The sequence below is a fragment of the Fringilla coelebs genome (assembly GCF_963513975.1).
Source record: "Fringilla coelebs genome assembly, chromosome: 10".
Taxonomy (NCBI): domain Eukaryota; kingdom Metazoa; phylum Chordata; class Aves; order Passeriformes; family Fringillidae; genus Fringilla; species Fringilla coelebs.
The window spans coordinates 22,455,206-22,475,188 of record NC_140036.1 but is presented as its reverse complement, the minus strand read 5'-3'; the positions used below and the strand labels follow the sequence as shown (position 1 = coordinate 22,475,188).

Genomic DNA, 19,983 nt, shown 5'->3' with positions numbered 1-19,983 from the left:
ACTCTTTAGCTGCAAGGGGACAAGCTTTCACTCAGTCACAATGCAAACAAGTTCTTGAAGTGATGGAAGCATATTTCCCAAGAAGAACAAGAGGACATCTCGTATTTGGAAGGGGAGGAAAGCAGCAGAAATTCAAATCTGCATCTAAGAATTGTTACAAGGAGCTGAGTCTCATAAGATCTTTGTTACCATTAGTGAAAGCCCTATGGAGATAGAGAGATGGAAATGTGTTCCCACTGTTTGTCATCTCAGCATTGGCAGAGACCAATCAAATTGATTTGCACCATCCTTTCCTAATCCTTATCCATGTAACTATCCTATCCTGAAGTTATTACTTAAGCCCTTAGGAAGTACAGGGCTTTGGAAGAATCCCTGGGAATATTGCTGAAGCACTGAGAGAGCAAGGACAAAATTAATTTTTTGCTTTCAAAGGCTCTAGGATTATCCCAGGAGCTCAGAGAAGGTCACACCAATGGATAGGGTAGTTTTAAGGGAAGAAGGGAAAAAAATTGCTTGTTTTTACATCTTTTGGTAGTGGACAAGTCACTTCATCTTTACTTAAAATGAAAACAGACTCTTGCTACTCATAATGGCTGTGAAGCATCTGGGGTTAATGTGGTAAAGATAAAGGTGTATTTGACTGTGATTAATACTTTTAACAACCTCAGTCTATAGAAGCCATGTAAGCAACTAACTGGGCATCTCATTCATCAAGCTTGGTGATCTTTGCTGGCTCAGAGCAGCCTGGTATAGATTTTTAGAGACACTGGATCGTTCCTATTACTTACTTGAAGGATAAATTGCAACATTTATCATGGCATTCCCATTTTTATTTTGTAAATCTTTCAATACCGTGATTGAAGAACGCTTTGAAAGCCAATAAGTGCAAGTCCCAGATATTGTTGGAATTGTAAGGGTATTTTGCACCATCCTGATCAAAGTAACAAATGGCATCAGTGGACTTGCACAACACATAAATATTATGTATTTTCAAGGAGGCCATTAGAACACAGCATTCATTTGGAATAATAACCTATCATTCACTCATGGAAAATTTCAGTGTTGGGTTGCGCTTCAGTCAAGAAAATACTTGATATCCTTTAGAAACAAGAAATTGTGCCATCGCTGAAGCCTTGCAAGGTTGTGCTGAGACAGGAAGCAGCATATTAATGTGAAATTTCCATCTTTTTCATGCTTAAATGAAGCAGATCTAAAGTCAGTTCATTCAACAAAATGGCAATTTGGATCTATTTTACAGAGCTCACTTGAGGCAATGTGCTCTTGCTAGTTCACTTTAAATGTGGATTCTGAGACTGCGGAAGATTTTTACATATTTTGATTACCATCAGTTCTGTTTGCTCACATTTTACCTGCTTGACTAGACAAATAAAGTTTTCCTGGGTATCTTTTGGCATATACAAAATCTAGTTAATTAAGACATGCTATACTTTCTCCCCAGAGTCAAAGTATAATGTTCAGCTGGCCGACTTGCATGAATAATCCATCACTGTGAATCATTAATTTAGAAGACAAGCTATGGTAATTGATGTCTTTATGCAAGCTATGGAAATGCTTAGGGAAATTGCTTATTTTTTTCTTGTTAGTTCCTTTTTTTTTTTTTCCATTTGCTTTGGAATATATCTAGGCCTGAGTAGTGTGGATTCTGAAATGGATTCACCTCAGATTAAGGTTCTTGTGGAAATGGGATCTCCTTCTTGAGTTGGATAAAAATCTGAATATTTTTGATCAGAAAAACTTTTAAAATCATAAGACTTAACCTTGAGCTAATCTTGTGTGCATACATTGGATGAGCCACTCTAAGTTTTGGCAGTTTCTAGGAAAAGGAGCTGGCATGTTGGTCTTAGCAGTGGCTTTCATGTGGTAAAAATGCTTTAAAAATTCCTGTCATAATTTGGTAATGCCGACAGGGATTGCAAGGTAAGTTGATGTTTAGACCTTCCTGTATTACCCAGCACGTTTTTGTATCAATATAAGCATATAAAAGTCTGATGATGTATATATGTCTTTTTAAACACACACACAGACATATATATATATAGTTGGAATATGTACCTTTGAAGATAATTTATCACATAATTCATAAAGCTCACCTATATGCTACATTATACTGTAACCATTATGTCTCTGTGGCATGAAGAGTTACTAATTTTGTTTTCTTTCTGGGACTCTCTTTACTTTCACTCATAATTGAAATATGAGGGTTTGCTACAGATTTACAATTATTTTGTCTGCCTTCAGAGCAAGGAAGAGGCAGTTGGTTGGTATTGAATGGGAGCCAACAGCTTGGTGACATTTCAAAAGTGGGATATCAATAACCCATATAGGACTTAAAGCATATATATATTATGTAATAATGTCATATATGCAAAATATTATAAAGTCTTTCCATTGATGCTAATAGAATTTGGACTATAGCTACATAATACTAAGATGATTTTTATTCCATTGAGGAAATTTCCTAAATATTTCTTGCGTGTTCTGTAGCTGAAATGCAAAGTGGCCCATTTCTACAGATAGATTTAAAATGTTAACAATTGTGAAAATGAGCAGGCAGGCTTATTTTGTGTTCTTTTTTTTTTTTTTTACCCTTGAATATTTATTTCCCATTTAGGCATCAAACTAGAGGCTTATTTGATCTCATGTGCTTGGCTGCTCCTGTTTGTTCCCAGCTGAGCCCTGATGTGCTGCACTTTGAGAAATCCAGCCCTGAATTTTGACATTTTACACAGGAGCAAAAAGAGAACATGTTCCCAATAAAATCACATTTGAGCTGAATTCAAATAGGTTTTGCTGTTTGGGCTCAGTTTCATAAGGTAGGAGAGGTGAAATGCTGCTGATAGCTGCAGTTATTGAAAAATGGTAATCACAACTTTCATAAAGTGAGATAAGCCATGTTTATTAATGTTTTCTGTGGCCACAGAGTGACTTGGCCCTGGGACATTAAATGCCTAAATGGGTTGTGTAATTAGCTTTTTTCCACTTACAGATCAAGCAGCTAAACACACAACATTTTCTGAGCAGCTCAAATTATTTTTGTCGTGTTAGTTTAAGCCAAGGGAAAATAATTCTGATTTTTCATGTTTTTTGAGTAAAATCAGAGCTGCACAGTGAACAGAACTGGGGTCCTGAGGAGGTTTCTGTGCTAGCCATGAAACTCCTAAACCTGGAATGATTTCTGTGTTCCCACCCCTGACACAGAACAGAGGTTTGAACCATGCTGGCCTGCTTTGGCCAAGAATCCCAAAATCATTGACCCAACACCATGACATGGAGTGGCTATGGGTAGAGACCCCCCCAGGCAACCTCTTCCAGAGCTTTCTTGTGTTTGCCAGCAAAATTCTATTGTTTGAGCTTGATATATTGTTTCTACAGTTTGAAACTCAGTTTGTCCCATCCACTGTGCATACACAATCAGAACAATATTTTAATGCCTTTTTTTCTTCTCCCTCCATGATTGATATCAAAGAGAGGCACCGAAATAAAACATCCCCAAACTGGCCAAGTCTGAGCTTTTAAATCCATATTAATTTCATACTTGGCTACCTCAGCTGGCATCATTGTTAGTCCAATTAAAAAATAAACACCCGCCCTAAAGAATTTGCAGCCAGGCTGTGTCACACTCAATCCTAGGGGAAAATTCCTAAGGCATAGGGAATACTCCTGGTTTTTGAAAGCAGTGCTTGAGTGCCTGCCAAATGTAAGCTTTTTTCCCCACAGTAACCACCTTGACCTCTTTGACAGTATCATAAACCAAATAAATACACTGCAAAATCCCCAGTTTGATCAGGACATTACAGAGGAAAATTTCTAGTCAGGTTTTCTGGTGAAAGTAATCTCAGCAGTTCCTGGAGGGAGTGAGTGGGGAGTTGCCAGTGTCAAATAGGTAAATATTTCTCTCCCTGAAACAATTCAGCAAAAAGACCTCTGAAAATCTGAACAACCTGAGGACTTTGAGGTAGTTAAGCTCTAATTTTGTAATGTCATGGTTTGACTCTTTCTGTATGAGACAGGTTAAACGAGTAGGACCTTTAAAATGAGAACAAGGAAATGTTTGTTTAATAAGGCCCTAGTAAAGATTTTTTCCCTAATGCAAACTCGCTGAATGGGAGTGCAAAAGTGTTTGAGGTTAGGGATCAGCTGTGGCCATTCAGGCTTGTAATTACAGCTGTGATAAGTGTGTTTTCAAGTCTTGCTGTACTAAGAGTTTTCTTAATCCATTATTTTACTTTCATTGCTCCTCCTAGTACACTGTAACAATTCCTGAAAACTTCTGAATCATGGGAAAACAAGTGTTAGGCTATTAATTTCCGGCTCTATAGAGACATAAACTTGAGTCTTGCCTGGGCAAGTGTGTGGCCGTGTCTGACATCACTAATGTTGTATTTGGGAGCCACAGTAAGCACACAAATATTACAGCTCTGTCTGGTGAAGACTGGACTGTTTAAAGTCAAGATTTTTCTTGTAGCATTGGGGAGGAAAAGTGTAGCGAACTTCTGGTCCATTATTAGCTGCCTCGGTTACTGTGGGCTTTGGGAGCTGGGAAAGAGATGGCTCCTGCTGAAGGCTGGTTGTCTTCTGCTGTTGGCTTCCCTGTATTTTTATGGAAACAAGCACTGATGTCTCAGCTGGTTGCTCTCTAAGTGCAGAATTCATGGCACTGAAGGTCCCACAGCTTTAGACACTTGATCCAGTGGAGCTGCTGTTACCTCTACACGGGGACTTTACTGCTTCAAACAACAAAACTCAGTGCTGTTCTTCACTTCAGGGTAGTACAATTCTGTATGTTCTGCCATGGATGAATTTGAACAAAGAAGAAATCAACCTATAAGTAACTTTAGGTGGATGATTCCATGCTCTGAAGGGGGCCAGCTGTAATTTTAGGGTCTCATGTGTCCCAGTGATAAACCTTGATGAGACAGAGGTGGCTGTGCTACAGTGCACAAGGTGCCCAGCTGATCTCTGTGTGCTGCCTTGAGGATTAGCAGAGTTGGTGCAGTGAGAGATGAGCTGTTGCCCATTTACACCTGGGGGTGTATTTGGATCCATTGGAATAACTGTCCTGTGGTGACTAACTAAAGAAATGTGTGTCATTTGGGCACTGCTTCTCATCCAGCTGCACCAGCTCTAGGAGGTCTGTGTAAGGCAAGGCATTCTGCCTGGTTGTTGCCTAATGAGTTTGGTGCTGAGGCAGATTGACTGAAAATTAAAATATTTTTTCTTCTGTGACCATATCGATGGAACTACTTGGCACAAAGTGGGTCTGAATTCCTTGCTTTGAGGTGCAGCTCTCCACCTTGCCTATTTGACAACTTTATTTAGACATAAAAAGCAGATAACCCACGTAAAGCTTGACATTTTGGCTCTTATATAGGCACAGGAATTCAGGTTAACCTACTTAGTTTTGAAAGCCACGCTCATTAAAAAGATTAACCTCATTTTAAATAAGTGTGTGTGTTACCCACCAATGGAAAATACTGGACGCCCATGAATCATAGCTCATCATACAAAAGCTGGGAGTAGTGTCAGAGTCTTTCTAGCACAAGGTAGAATTAATATGAACTTGCAATAAGAAAACATCTGAGACTTGCTGGAAGAGAATAAGGTTTCAACCTTCAGTTTTCATTCTGGGTGTTGGAAATTATTCACTTCCTTTCTTTAAGGTATTGGAGCTTTCAAATTATAAAAATCTGAATAGAAAACAAAAGCAAAACAAAACCACCCAACCAAAAACACCCCAGACATCCTCTGAACAGCACAGCACGAGTGTGTTCCTGGAGCCTCAGGGAGGGTGTGTAGATGTGAGCCAGCAGAGCACAGCACAAGTGGTCTGTTCCTCCAGCGCTTTGCGATTGCTCTTGTTCATGGGAATCGCTGCAGCATTTACAGTCAGGTCTAACGTGATGCAAACTCCTCTGTGTGGGAGAATGAGCAGGATTAAGACAAATTCAGCTCCCTGCATGTGGTGTTTAAATGGCTCATCGTGGAGTGGGTACTTGGAACAGCGTCAGTTCCCATAAACACAAACCAATGAGGCTTGAACAGTGAGCACAGAAGTGAGCTCCAAGGCCAGATTCCACCTTCCAGGCACAGCTTGAGTGCTGGACTCTGAACTGAGCTGTTTTGTCCATGGTAGGCCAAGAGTGATGTTTCAATAGCCACAAGCCTCCAAGGCCAGGATAAATGAAACTATAGGAACAAAAATGGGAATATTTTATCCCCTCAGTAAAACGAGGCTTGTTCTTTACTCTGATTGAAAAAACTATTTGGTGGTTGTGTATCTTCTGTTGTGGATAAGATGCCTGAACAGCAGGAAGTAGTTTTTCCTCCCTGCCTTTCTGTTTCTAACTTTCCAGTTTATCCCTTAAAGCTGTTGTTCCAGATACTCTCTCTGAACAATTCAGAAACACACGCAGGGCACCAAGCTTCCTTCTTGTTTTCATGCCCTGCCAGCTCTCCCACTTGGAGCAGCATGAGGCTGCTCCTGTCCCATTTGTTGGCTTTTTGGGTTTTTTCCTCGAGTTGGTAAGTTCATGGATGCTTGTAAAGAAACAAGAGGGAGGAAGGACGTGAATGATGATGTGGAGATAAAAGCTTGAGGATTTTAGTGGCAGTTCTGGTCACTGGGCCATACTGGGTGGTTCATTCCTCCTGCCTAGATCTGACTTGTCTCTATTGGTGTCTGGAGTCTTGTCTGTCATGGGCAGATGGGTTGCTTGCTTTTTTTAGATATTTGCAGAGCTGCTCTCGAGTGCAAGCAATATAAAACCAGAGTTGTGGAGTTGTAGAAACCATGGAGATAGGAGAGACAATTGAGAATATTTGAGAATATATGAAAATTGCCAGCAAAGTAAATAGCAATGATGCTGAGGCCTGAGAGGCAAGAATTGGAACTGGCCTTAGGGTGGGAGGAAAGAAGAGTTTAATTTTCTTCTCCATGTGGAATTCCCATGCTTCTCACTCCTTTGGGAAGATCAGTGATCAACATCCTTCAGATCAAAAAGAAATTCTTATGGAATGCCTTGTTGAGGTTTTCCACTGTGAAAAATACAGAGTGAAAAAATCCTGCTACTGGCTGAATTTGGCATCGAGATTATTCTGTAGTTTTTAGAAAAAAAAAGTCTGTACTTTGTAACAGATGTTATTCTGCTATGTTAGAGAAATATTTGGAGAGGCTTAGTGCTGAATTTTTCCCTCAGTTACTGATTTTGCTGAACTGTCCTTGCTCAGTGAGTCCATTTTGCTGGTTCAGAACTGAACCCCCTCTGAGTGACTCTTCTTTCTCAACCTTTTGTCTCTGGAGACTTTGTGCTGGACCAGATTTAGAGACATTTTCCATTCTCATTTTGTGCCTCAGCTGTGGCTCTGCCGGTCAGGCTGTGCACAATTGCCAAGACATCTCTTTCAGCTGGTTTTAAACCTGGGCTTTCCTAGGTCCTGCCTGGCTCCTGGCCATGCCAGGACAGCTCTTTCAGCTGGTTTTAAACCTGGGCTTTCCTAGGTCCTGCCTGGCTCCTGGCCATGCCAGGACAGCTCTTTCAGCTGGTGGCCACGTCCTGGGCCCTGGTGCCGGGGCTGAGCTCTGAGCTGGGGCTGCTCTCAGCCCTGGGGCTGTCAGGACTGGCTCTCTGGGGTGTGCAGCTGCTCCCAGGAGTGTTTGGGGCTGGCTGGAAGCTCAGCAGAGGCTGCTGCAATCCTGAGTTTGCCATGGAGAAGGGGAGCATGCAGCAGGGCAGCATTGGAGGAGTGGTGTCCGTGCATTATAAACAGCAGTCCTGGTGATGACAAATTGCTGCTGGTAATTAATCAGGGTATAACATCTACTCTGAATGCTGGGGTTAATTGTTTTGGGGTGTTTTTTTTCTAAAGCAATCTCTGCCTTATTACTGTACTGTAAGAAAGTAATTCTGATCTCAAAAGTGTTAACAGAAGTGAATAATAACTCTCCTGGCAAGAGGGACGTTACCTAAATGTAAATGGAGCCCAGTGTTGATTGCAAGGCTGCAGCCAATATTATTTTGTAGGAAAACAAGCTGGTTTGTATGTCACACTTGCTTTCAGTTCATGCACTGACAGACTCCTCTTCTGAAATCCTGATGCATTTTAATTAACTTTCTTCGTCATCTTGACATAGCTATACCATAGCCTGATCTCTTTTCTTCTGAAGTCCTTGTGAAGGCAGCTGGACAAGGTAAGGAAGAATTAACTTCTACTTTGATCTTTTGAATGGTGTTTCACACCGTGTGCTTTTTCTATTTAGTTATTCTGGGATGATTTAAAGATTGTCATTGTTCATTGTGTTTTATTAAAGATATTTGATGACTTTCCTGAGTTGGTTGATGGGCTTTTAAAAGACATTCAGCAAAATTTCCTCCACAGATGCACAATTTCTAGTTACTTCTCCTGCAGTGTTCCCTATTCCAGCAACCCTAAGTAGTGAAGGGTTCCTGTTCTGTTTTTGTTTCTCCTTAATTAGTTGTGTCTTTTAGTCCTCCTACTTTGGAAGGTTTAAAATTGGCTGTGAGAGCTTGTATAATGCCAGGCAAAGTACACAGACTAATGTAATGTATCTGAAGTGACTTTATGTATAAATAGGGAGTTGCAAGAAAAATGCTTGAAACGCTGCATTCCAAACTCACTTGCTGGAAATGCTTCCACAGGATGTATTATTAATATATTTTGGTGCTGCTGAAGCTGTAATATCACCATGCATTACAGCAATTTCTGTGACATAAGTGACAGCTTTCATCACTTATACAACTACGCTCCAGTACATGCAGGGATCTCGCCTTTAGACTCCAACTGCAGTGATTGCATCTGGCAGTTGCATATGGTGAAACTTAGCTACTGCCCTTTTAATTAAATTATAGTGGGAGCTTGATGATCAGCTGAGTTTCACAGGAAAATAACAAAAATGGGACTTTCTGTAAGTAAGGAAATTTGTGGTACGTGCAAGAGCAGGCAAGAAGTTGTTCTTGTGTCTAAAATAACTGATTGCAGTGTTCTATCTCTGCTGCTTCTGATGGAAAGAGACTATTACAGAATTAGATCTCACCCTTCTTTTCCCAGATAGCCCTGAGGAAATCTGAGGGAGGAAAAGGAATGCTGCTGTCTCATTTGGGGGATCTTCCCTGGATGGTTGCACTCCGAGTGGAGTACTGCATTGGCCTTTTCACTGAAAAGTCAAGTTATTGCAGAGATAAAATGTGTCAGAATTGATTCTGGAGAGGCTCTGAGGGGCACCTTTCCCTCCTGTGTCTGGGCATTGTTCCCCCTTCCAGCAGTCAGGTCAACATCTCCACCACCAGACCAATGTACCTGAGAGAGACCTCATGCAGAGAGCTGTGCAGGACTGGCAGCCCCCACTGGGACAGAAATGGATGGTGAAACCACCAAAACCAAACAGGCTGTGCCTCACTAAGAGAATTCTGTGGAACTTGCCAGGTAAACCCCCTTTTGGTCTGCTGGAAGCAGATCCTGTGTAGTATTTCAGTCTAAAGCTTGAAGCTCTCCCCAGTCAGACTGTGTTGACTTTGTCAGATGAGCCACAGGCACACCCCCAGTTCTGAACCTTTTAGAATCCCCGAGTTCCATAATGCTTCAAATTTTCTCCTTCACAGAGCTTGTGGGTTTTGTGTTTTCTTATTTATAGCTCTTACTTTGTGGGGCACACTGGAGCTGTCAAAAATAAGGCATTCTGCCAAAGTATTTCTAAAAATTTGTTTCTCCTAGACAGAAGAAACAAACAGAGAAATTGCATGAGAGTCCTCCCAATTGCAGGCCTTAGAGCAGTAGATTTGGAAACAAGACCACCTTTTTTAATTGTCTAGACATGTATTTAGATGTTCGCTTGAGGCTATTCAAATTTAAGTATTTTGGACATGGCTTCTCAGCATCTCTTTTTATTTTTTAATTAGAGCTGAGGGAATATGCTTGAGGAAGCGCAATTAAGACAACTTTGGCTTGCATAATTGCCTCAGCAGGTTAGTGAGTCAGTGCCAAGCTCCATGAAAGTTTAAAAACATTTGGGATTCAATGGAAAAAAATTGTCAATATGAAACTTTTTAGTGTAGCATTTGCTACAGTATCAGGTTTTCTCAATGCTCCTGGTGCCATGGGGTCATTTAAAAACAGGAGTAAAGAATCCTGAAGGGCATGACTTGGCTGTGTGTTGGAGAGCAAGGTTTTAGTGTGGTCCAAACACTACCTGTGGAATGACTGTTCCTTGTCTTAGTCACTCTATACTGGAGATTTAAACACCCCACTATTTCCTATATCATTATTGTGCTGCTCTCTAATGAAATTAACCTCAAGGTTTCCTGCTCCAGAAGGCAATGACACCATAATTGACAGATGGTGACAAAATCCCTTAACTTTATTAATAAATGTTTGTGCCGATTGAGATAGAGATGTCATTGCACTGAGACAAACCGATTCTGACAAGTTCAGTGCTTCCACATGTGTCTGTAGAATCTCTGCCTGATGAGGTCAGGTGCTCATATAGGCTAAGGGTAAACATTTTTTAGGGATAAACATTTTTTGCAGCACAGAAAATGTAAGTACATCCCCTAACTTGATGGAGCTGCCTTGCTGACTAAATGGAACGCATGTCACAGCGAGGAGTGATGTGCCTGCCTGCTGTCCAAGGAATGCAGAATTTCCCAGGTTTGTCACCACTTCCAGGGACTGCACTACTGATACCCAAAGTACTTTGTAGGTCCTTCCTGTGCTGCTTGCATGGACCCTGATAGCCTCTTGGTTATCTATTCAGTTGTGGCTTGAAGCATTTAATGGCTATTTAGTGTTTTTCCCATTTCCTTGGCCTGCATTCTGCTGGTTCTAAGCAGTAACAGCTCCTGAATTGTGTATGTGGTGCTGTGAGGATTGGTGTCTGATTTGCTGCTCTCACCTCCAGGCAGGCTCTGTGTGTTTGAGCACATCCCAGTGAGCTGAGTGAGCACTGCTGGCTGTGGATCCCAGCAGGATGTGTGATCCCCTGCACTCCCATCCCCTGGGCACCTGGCTGTGGAAAAGAAATGATTTCTCAGGTGGAGCCAGCTCAGGTTTGAGCTTTATTTCGCAGTTCCTGTGCTGGAGGAAGAGAGGGGCTGAGAGCTGGGGGAGAAAAGGGAAATGAACACAGGGAGCAGCCGATGGGAGCAGGTGTCACACTGCTTCTGTGGGGGCTTGCTGTGGTAAAACCACAACGTTCTGGAGGTGAGAATGCTTTTACTCCAGTTGTACTGGCTGGAGGTGCAATTTTTGCCCAATCTTCAAATAAAAATCTGAGAGGCTGTATTGCTGGACGAAGCAGAAGGGACTGGAAAGGCTGTTCTTGTGTTGTTCTGCAGTGGATCAGGTGGGTTTGTAAGCAGCTTGAGGTTTGTGCTAGCAGCCACATTCCCCTGTTGTTGTAGGGCCTGAGGCAAGCCTGAACTAGCTGGGAGCAAATCGTGGACATCTCTGGGAGCCTCCTCTGCACATCCTTCAGGGTAGCCATGACAACCATTCCTGGTCTGGAGAACAGCTGAGGATCTCACCAAGTGCTCCTGCATCCCCTGGGCTGGGCTGGGGCTCAGGGGGTTCTTTGTGAGGGGAAGTTGGGCTCATTGTCTAAGCTGTGTTCGTTTTCTGAGCTGTTACTGTTAGTTAGGTGGTGCCTCTCTCTGGCATTTATTGGTAGATGTGATTGCCAACAAGAAATCATTCGGAGTAAAGGTGCCTGCAGCAATTGCCATGTTTAACAACTGGCAAAGCAGTAGTGGCTGAATTTCACCAAACTCACATCCTTCCATGATTCACCTGCCACAAGCATGAGACTGTTCTGGTTGGGTTTGGGGGGAAGGAGAATCCCCCAGTTCCTGCCTGGATCCACAGTGGGTTTTTCCCCTGACCCAGCAGGTCTTGTTCCCTGAGCAAATCCGTCTGTTGCTTTATCAAATTGTTCTGCCAGACTTCTGTCTGCTCCTGCAGCTGCTCTTTACAGGAGACAATGTAATCAGTGCTGTTACCACACTTGTTTTCCTCCCAGGGTTTTTTTTTAACACACTGATCAGGAATCAGCAGTTTTTCTTATTTGTACTTCCCACACCTTTGGTGTTTAGCTCGCAGGTAGCCAAGAGTAATCTTGAAGGCAACTAATCTTAGTTTAGTCTCCGTGTGCTGAGGAACCAAGGCAATGTATCACAGGTTTATTTTGTAGGTTTTTAAAGCCATAAATTAGTTTCTTTATAAAACCCTCTGTAAAGGTGTAAAAGAAAAGGAAATTATAACCCATTTTTTCAACCTGTCTGACAAGTACAAGGTACTAGAATTCAACCCTTAATTGAATTTTTGGCACCTTCCTACGCCGAGTCCAGGTCTCGCTGTTTCAAAATCCGTGGTACCTCATGTCTGTGAACTCAGTTGGAGTTTGTTGATAGGATATCTCAAAATATCTCAGCTTCCAGAGAGCGCCTGCCCCTTCTGCATTTTACTGGAACCGAATAGTTCAGAGTTTGTGGGTGTGAGGGGGCGAATTTGTTCTGCTTCCTCTTAGTCATCCCAGCCTTATGCTGGGGAGAGGCAAGAGCTGGAGAAGCAGTCCTGTATTTATCAGATGAATGTTTTTCTTCAGCCATCACAAGGATGGGTGTCCCTTGTGCCCATGCACAGGAGCACATCTGGGCTGGCCCCAGGGCAGTGAACAGCAGCCCTGAGCTGGTTGTGGCTGAGTTTTGGGGCTGGTGTTTTCTGAAATGCTCAATAAAAAAGTTTCCTGGGAATTGAACCAGGTTTGGCCTCAGTGCCAGTAGCTGCTGAAGGATGGATATCTGGAATCTTGTTGGTTTTAGTGTTCCATCACTGCTTTTTTCCCCTGGGAGCAGTTGCAAGCCAGAACAAGACTGATACGCTCTGACAAACCTCTGTAGCAAGTGAGGATTTGTGATACACAACTGTTTTTCAAGAAGAGGCTGTGGCAAGGAGAATTTGTTTGCACTGATTCCTTGATTGCCTGGTAGGAGAGAGGTGTTCGTGCATCAATTGATGAAATCAAACAAAACTCAGAATCTGTCTGACACACCCTCAAATGAGAAGTTCATACCTTTGGCCTTAATAACTGTATGGCTGAGTGAAAGGATTTTTAACAGCTTTTTTTTTTTTTTAATTCTTATATTTAGCAGTGAAAGCAAAATGTACACAGTAACATTTGAAACTGATGATTGTTGATTTTTAAACATTGCTCAGTGGGGACATTGACTCCTTTCCCACTGCTGCAGGATTATTTAACCAGATTGCATTGATGCAGATCAGCAGTGACAGACTGTACTGGGGATGTCTGAGGAAGACAGAAAAGCCTGAGTAAAATTTTGATGATACTCCCAGGGACTGTTTAAGTTTCTGGATGTGCATTACATAATGTTCAGCTTCATTTCCTTCAACTTGAAGTGTGTTTGTGAGTAGGGTCCAGGCAATTCAAAGATGCTCTCAGTGCCACTGCAGTGACAATCCAGGGTGCCCTGGGCTCTGTCAGGAGGGAGATGCTGAGAAGATGCTGCTCCAGAATCAGTCCCAGCTCTTGGTGGGGCCCAGACCCCAAAGTAATGCAGCCTGCAGTGAGGCAGGATCAGAGGAGCAGGAGCTGCTCTGGCTGGAATGATAATTAAGAGCTGGATTCCCAGTTGTCAGCAGAGCAGTGTGAGCATGAGCCAGAAGTGTGAGAAGAATTGAACCTAGGAATTTACCAGTGACATTTCCCATTAGATGGATGAGATGAGCCCATTTTCACACTGGCTGGCAAGGATTGATCTGTGGTGTTTTACAGGCTCCTTCCCACTGACCAGCACCCACAGATCTTTAGTTGGCTTTAAAGCACCTTCCCTTGCATTGGGCTCATTCATTTATGTTTGTGTTTTCACTTTGGAGAGCACTGCCAGACAAGGAGCTGATAAATTCTCTGCCTGTATCCATGTGTTCATTCCTGCCTCCCTGTCTTCCTTTCCCCTTGGTGTCTGTATGGGGAACTTCACTGTGAACTTCATTAGAAAGCCTCTCTAGACTAAAATGATGTGGAAGGGCTGGGGAGGAAATCAAAATTGTTTGGGTTTAATTCATTCTTACTAGGAACTTCTATTCTGCACAGTTCAGCCTCTTATGTTGCCATCAGTGGGATTTGGCTTGTAGTTAAAAACATACTTTTGTAGTTAAAAATGTACTTTGTCTTGTTAAGAGCATTTCAGTATAAATTTTATTTGTCTCTGTCTATGTACTTACTCTATTTTCTTTCCAACTAAATAATGAAAAGTAATATAGCATAATTATTTCACATGAGGAACTTTTGGTGAGTGGTCAGAAAGAAATATGATTTTGATTTGTATGTAATGTTGGGGTTCCAGCATTGTCTAATAACAAATATTTTATTAGCTTTCAGACAGTCTGACCTGCATGTTAAACACTTAATTAAGATGTATAAATTTCTCCCCTCCTTCCTCTGTGCAATTATTTAAGCCTGTCTGGCAGTAGTACATAGGACAGAGATCAGTGATGGAGTGCTGAGCAGCTGCCTCTGCAACTGCAAGGCTGGGGAACTTCCCTTTCTGAAAATTGCAGATTATTTCACATCTGTTTTAAGCACATCAGGTCTCCAAGTGAGCTCAAGCTGCTCTTGATCCAGGAGTGGAAAGCTTCAGCTCTCTGTGTAATTGCATCCACACTGAGCTGCACAACTTGTTTGTATAGATTAGGGTGGGAGAGCTCCCAAATTTGGGCTCATCCTCAACAAAAGCAAGATGAGCTCCTGCTTATCTATTTCCTGAGTACCGCTTTTGGTGCCACTACAGACCTGTGTGATGGAGCTTTGTTAAGCTTTCCTTGCCTTTTGCAGCTTTTAGGATAAGAGAATAATACCTGGGCTCAGTCTATCACAGGGATGTGCTGGCTCAAGTCTTATGTAACACTGGCAGAGGCATGCTCCAGGGCTTTTAAATAAAGAAATCTGCAATGCCCATGATCACAGAGAAATCCAATTTTTTTCTATAGCAGAAACCTTAATATCCTTAAGTCAATAATTTATAAATGGGTAAGTTGAAAAGAATATACTGCTGTTAAGCAGTTTTGTTGGGGAAGTTTGTGGTGTGTTGATAATGTTTGGGGTTATAAATAGTGTCTCAGTGTTTCTGAAATAAATAATGATGGTCAGTCTGGTGTCTTGCACTGGGCAGCAGTGCTGGGTGGTTCTGTCAGTGCCCTGGAACATGCAGGCAGAAGGATTCAAGCTGGGTCTTTAGGCTTCTATGACTTTTCTGTGCTGTTCCTAAATAGGATAAGAGCCTTCAGTGGACATTTTTGCTGTCTTACTAAGAATCAGAGGAAGATTGATCAAGTAATCCACAGAAGTGAAGTGATGCCACCATAGATAATTTATTGGAATTTTAGGAAGGAGAATATTTCTTACATATGTGGAAAGAATCACGAGGAAGATGAGAGGCAAGGCTCTCCTTTTCCCCTGAACCATGTGGGATTGCAGCCCTGGTTCATCTCTTCAATTTTCTCAGTTCAGGACTGAACAAAAAGCTGATGGAGGCTGGGGGACAGGAGGAATCTTAACTAGTGCTGGCACCAGTGGCTGCCAAGGCACGTGTGTGTACCCTGTTGTTCTTTGTATTTTCTCAGCTATAAAATGCGAGTAATAACACTTAAATTATGGATCATTCAGCGCCGTGTGAGTGAATTAGATAATGCTACATAGGCCTTTGAAGATGAAATGCAGAATATAAATGTTGTATAAAGCTCACTTTGTGCCATGTCTATAAAACCTGGTAATGCAGCCCCAGGATTGCTGGGAAGCATAAGGAGAGGCACTTGGGCTGCCTGCATGCAAATTGATTCTGTGGAGCAGCAGCATTCACACAAATCTGGGCTGTGCTGACGAGCCCTGCAGCCTGGCACAACAACTTGTAAACACTTGTGGATAAAGCTCTGAGCCTTGTCCTGTCCAAGCTCCTGCTTCAGGAGGATTTGCTCTGCTATGCCTTGGAGGCAGAGTGGCAGAGGGAAGGAGTTGAAACAGGAGCTCTGGTGGTTGCTGTTTCTCACCCAAGGCTTGCAGCAGTAGTGGGTCCCATGCCAAGGTAGCGCAGAGTTTAAAGGAAAATAAAAATGGAAGGATGAAGTTACACATTCCCTGCTCCAGGAGCTGGGATTCTACTATCAGTAGTTGTGTGAGCTAAACTGGGGTAGAGTGAGAACTGTTGCTTACCCCAGAGCATTTCAGCAGAGCTTGGGGGATGGATTAGTCAGAAGCATCACCCTTTTTTAAATTTAGTTTCCTTCCTTGTTCCCACTGTTGGATCTTTCTCACTGTACAGTACCTTTATCCTCTCACCGGGGGTTGACTCCCAGCTAGCAGAGCTACCCAACTTCTCGCTGTTATTTACTAACAAAAGGGGGTTTAGTTAGTAACTAAGGCATGATTGATTTCTTTTTTTCTTTCAAAGAATTTTTGGCTGCTTGCCACGTGTTTTGCAACTGAGCAACATCACGGAACAGTAACTTTGTCAGGGGTGTCAGGGAGCTTTCTCACAGTCTTTGAAACAGTTTTACCTGTTGGGGGCTTCAAGTGACTTAGATAAATAAGTTCCATCTTACTAGAAGGTCAAATGAAAGAAATAGCAAATTTCTGGCTCTTCTTGGTGGAACAGTGCAGAAACACAAACCAGTTCCAGGTCAGCACTGCTAAACAGCCACAATTCCAAAGGGAAGGAGGGAGGGGGTTGCTGTCTTTGGGGTCTTTTCTGTAGAAGCTGTGAGTGTTTCCTTGGTCTGGGGCTGGAAGATTTCACAAACATGCCGTTACATAAGGGAGGAGGTTATTTTTGTGTGAAAATCCATCATTACTTCTCTTTTGATAGTGTCTCCTCCAACGAACTGCATTGTGCATTGAACTCTAGGGATTTTCTTCCCCCACAGATTTAAGATTAAAAAGTTGACTACTCTTCCTTCTCTCAAGTTGAATTTTATATTATCCACCAATCTTATTTTGTCTCAAATTTATCTTGCAGGCCTTAAAATCCCAAGTCATGTATTTCCTTGGACTGCTGTCTCTGCTTGCTTTGCAAAGCGAAGCCTTCAAGACCAATTTTCCTGATGAAACCATCGCTGAGCTGTCTGTCAACGTTTACAACCAGCTGAGAGCCAGCAGGGAGGATGAGAACATCCTGTTCTCCCCTCTGAGCATTGCCATAGCCATGGGCATGGTGGAGCTGGGAGCCCACGGGACCACCCTGAAGGAAATCCGCCATTCCATGGGCTTTGACAGCTTGAAAAACGGTGAGCCCTTTGCAGCATCTCTTACTTTTTGTCTTAGAGAAGCAGGAGCAAGGGTTGGGAGCAGCCTGCTGATGTCCATGGGTTATAAATCACTGGATTTCTTGGTGGCCTTGATGGGCAGGCTCAGATGTGTGGGTTCTGCATGAGCTGAGAGGTGCTGACATGTCAGAACCCACGACATCCCTCTGGCTGCCCTGGAGGACTCAAGACCCTGGCAGGGGTCTCAGAGACCTTGGCATGGAGTCAGAAACACCTGTGCCTTTGATTTCAGCCCATGGAAACAATTACCAACTGTGTGTGAGGAGTTACAAGCCACAAGAGTTTGAATAGAATGACAGTGAATTTGTCACAGGGTGAAAAAGTAGAATTTTGGGGATTTAGAATGGGAGTTCAGGAGGCAAGATGGAGGAATCTGGGCGTGTCTTGTCTTTCTTCTTCTTCTCCTAGTCCTCCATCTTGCCTCCTGAACTCCCACTCTAAATCCCCAAAATTCTACTTTTTCACCCTGTGACAAATTCACTACCATTCTATTCAAACTCTTGTGGCTTGTAAATCTTCACACACAGTTGGTAATTGTTTCCATGGCTAAAATCAAAGGCACAGGTGTTTCTGACTCCGTGCCAAGGTCTCTGAGCTCCCTGCCAGGGTCTGGAATCACCCAGGTCAGCCAGAGGAATGTCCTGGGTTCTGACACTGCCATAAAACCCTGGCTGGGGTAGCTGAGCCTTCAATAGCTGCAGCTCATCTCGGTTTCTGCTCCAAAATAAACTTGCCTTGGCCTCTAGAAAGAGAAGATTTTTAGGAACATCCTTTTGAGAGATTATAGTGAAAGCTGTTAAGGAAAGCAGTAGTTTCAGCAAAATTGCTTCTATTGATATCCAAGGAACTGCTTTGAAACCTGAATGAAATTTTTTATTCGTGCAATGTGCTGGACTTTGGAGTCTTCAGTGGAAGGATCTTGGTGAGGAATTTCTGAACACCAACATCAAACTGTGTTTGTCAAGAGCCACTGCAGAGCTGGTGCCTCTTTGTGGAGGCTGCAGCACCAGTTGAGATCTACATTTTGTCTCTAAAACAACAATCAGTTATCCCATAGCTGTCATGGAGGGAGTCGTGTAGTTGATTTTTTTTGGGCTGTTCCCTATTCTGGGTTATGAGTGTGGCATTCAGTGAAAGTGTTCCCATGATTTCTGCTTGAAACACATCATTGCCATCAGTTTAAAGGTTTATTTTCTTGGATTTTTAATTAAAAATTTTACCTTTATGCAGCAGTACAAGCTTCCTATTTCAAAGCAGGCTGCTTTAATCCTGCTCAAGATTCCTCATTACCCACCAAGGATTCTGTACTACCCCACTAAGGATCCTGGGTAATTCTAGACCTGCCTTTGTCATAGAAGAGGCTGTGCAGGTCCTTAGTTTCAAGATTTGAAGTCCATTTTTCCTTAAACAACTGGCATTTAAGATGGAATAAAAATTCTGTTAAGAATTTCTGGTGGCAAGACTAAGAAATGGAACCTGTAAGAAGAATTTTTTTAATTCCTTTTTTGGTGTAGAAAGAATTTCAATTGATAGCTTTGCTTCTGGTAGGACTCAAATGTCTCATTAATTAGACTAATTATAGCTAGGAGAAAAAACAGGCTCTAAGTAATATGATCTTGGAGATTATTCCTTCAGATCTGAAGGTGTGTGTAGGTTTAGAAACAAGTTTGTTTAAAAAAGATGGCTTTCCTTCAATAAAACATTTTGGTGAATTTTCAGCAGAAAAGCCATGGAAAAATTTTCCTTTCTGAACCACTGAAGGTGTTTTTTCCTTCCCCAGGTGAAGAGTTTGCCTTCCTGAAGGAGCTTTCAGACATGGCAACTGCTGAAGAAAGTCACTACGTGCTGGACATCGCCAACTCCCTCTACGTGCAGAATGGGTTCCACGTCAGTGACAAATTCCTGCAGCTGGTGAAAAAATACTTTAAAGCTGAAGTAGAGAATGTAGATTTCAGCCAAAGTGCAGCTGTTGCTACTCAGATCAATAAATGGGTGGAGAATCACACAAATAGTAAGTGCATGTGATCCTTTTGTGCGCTTCCTGCAGGAAGTGTTTCTGCTTCCAAACTTGTGCAGTGGTGTTGGGCTGCTGCTTTGGCTTTTATCTGTTCTGTCTGAGACTGAAGTGTCTCCTCCCAGGAGAAGAATTCTAGTATTTCTATTTTTTCCTGTGTAGGAATGATCTGTCATAAGTAATATTAGTCATTGTTAATCATGTGGCATCTATTTGAATATTTGTTCTCTGGTCCTACCATCTGTAACATTTATTGAATGAGACTGTTTTAATGGTAGGCATTTTAATTTATTTTACAAAAGTATTATTGCTAATGGCAGAAAAGTTGTCTGCACAAGGGTTATTGTGCTTTGAATGTGTGGAGTATCACTCCTCCTCTGAGGAGCTCATACTCACAAGGTACTGAGAAACAGAATAGTGGGGAATAAAAAGCTAATTTTGAACCACAAAATCAGAGTGTGTAATGTAATATTTTGCAGTGTGAGGAAACGAGATAGCATGTTGAGAGGGTAGTTGATTTTAGGAACGCTGTCAACAGTTTCACAACACAAATTTGCAGCAGGGGAGTTAAGCACAAAATTACTGTTGTAAATATGCACATTGAG

General features: G+C 42.3%; 1 protein-coding gene across 1 annotated transcript in view; it reads left to right on the top strand.

Moving 5' to 3' along the window:
• The window catches only part of SERPINI1 (serpin family I member 1), a 45,089-nt gene that overhangs the window by 6,668 nt on the left and 18,438 nt on the right, over window positions 1–19,983 (top strand). The window contains exons 2-3 of the mRNA XM_084212238.1: window positions 17,058–17,325; window positions 19,145–19,375. Coding sequence (XP_084068364.1) covers window positions 17,076–17,325; window positions 19,145–19,375 — 481 coding nt within the window. The 5' untranslated portion in view covers window positions 17,058–17,075. The remainder of the gene's footprint in view (window positions 1–17,057; window positions 17,326–19,144; window positions 19,376–19,983) is intronic.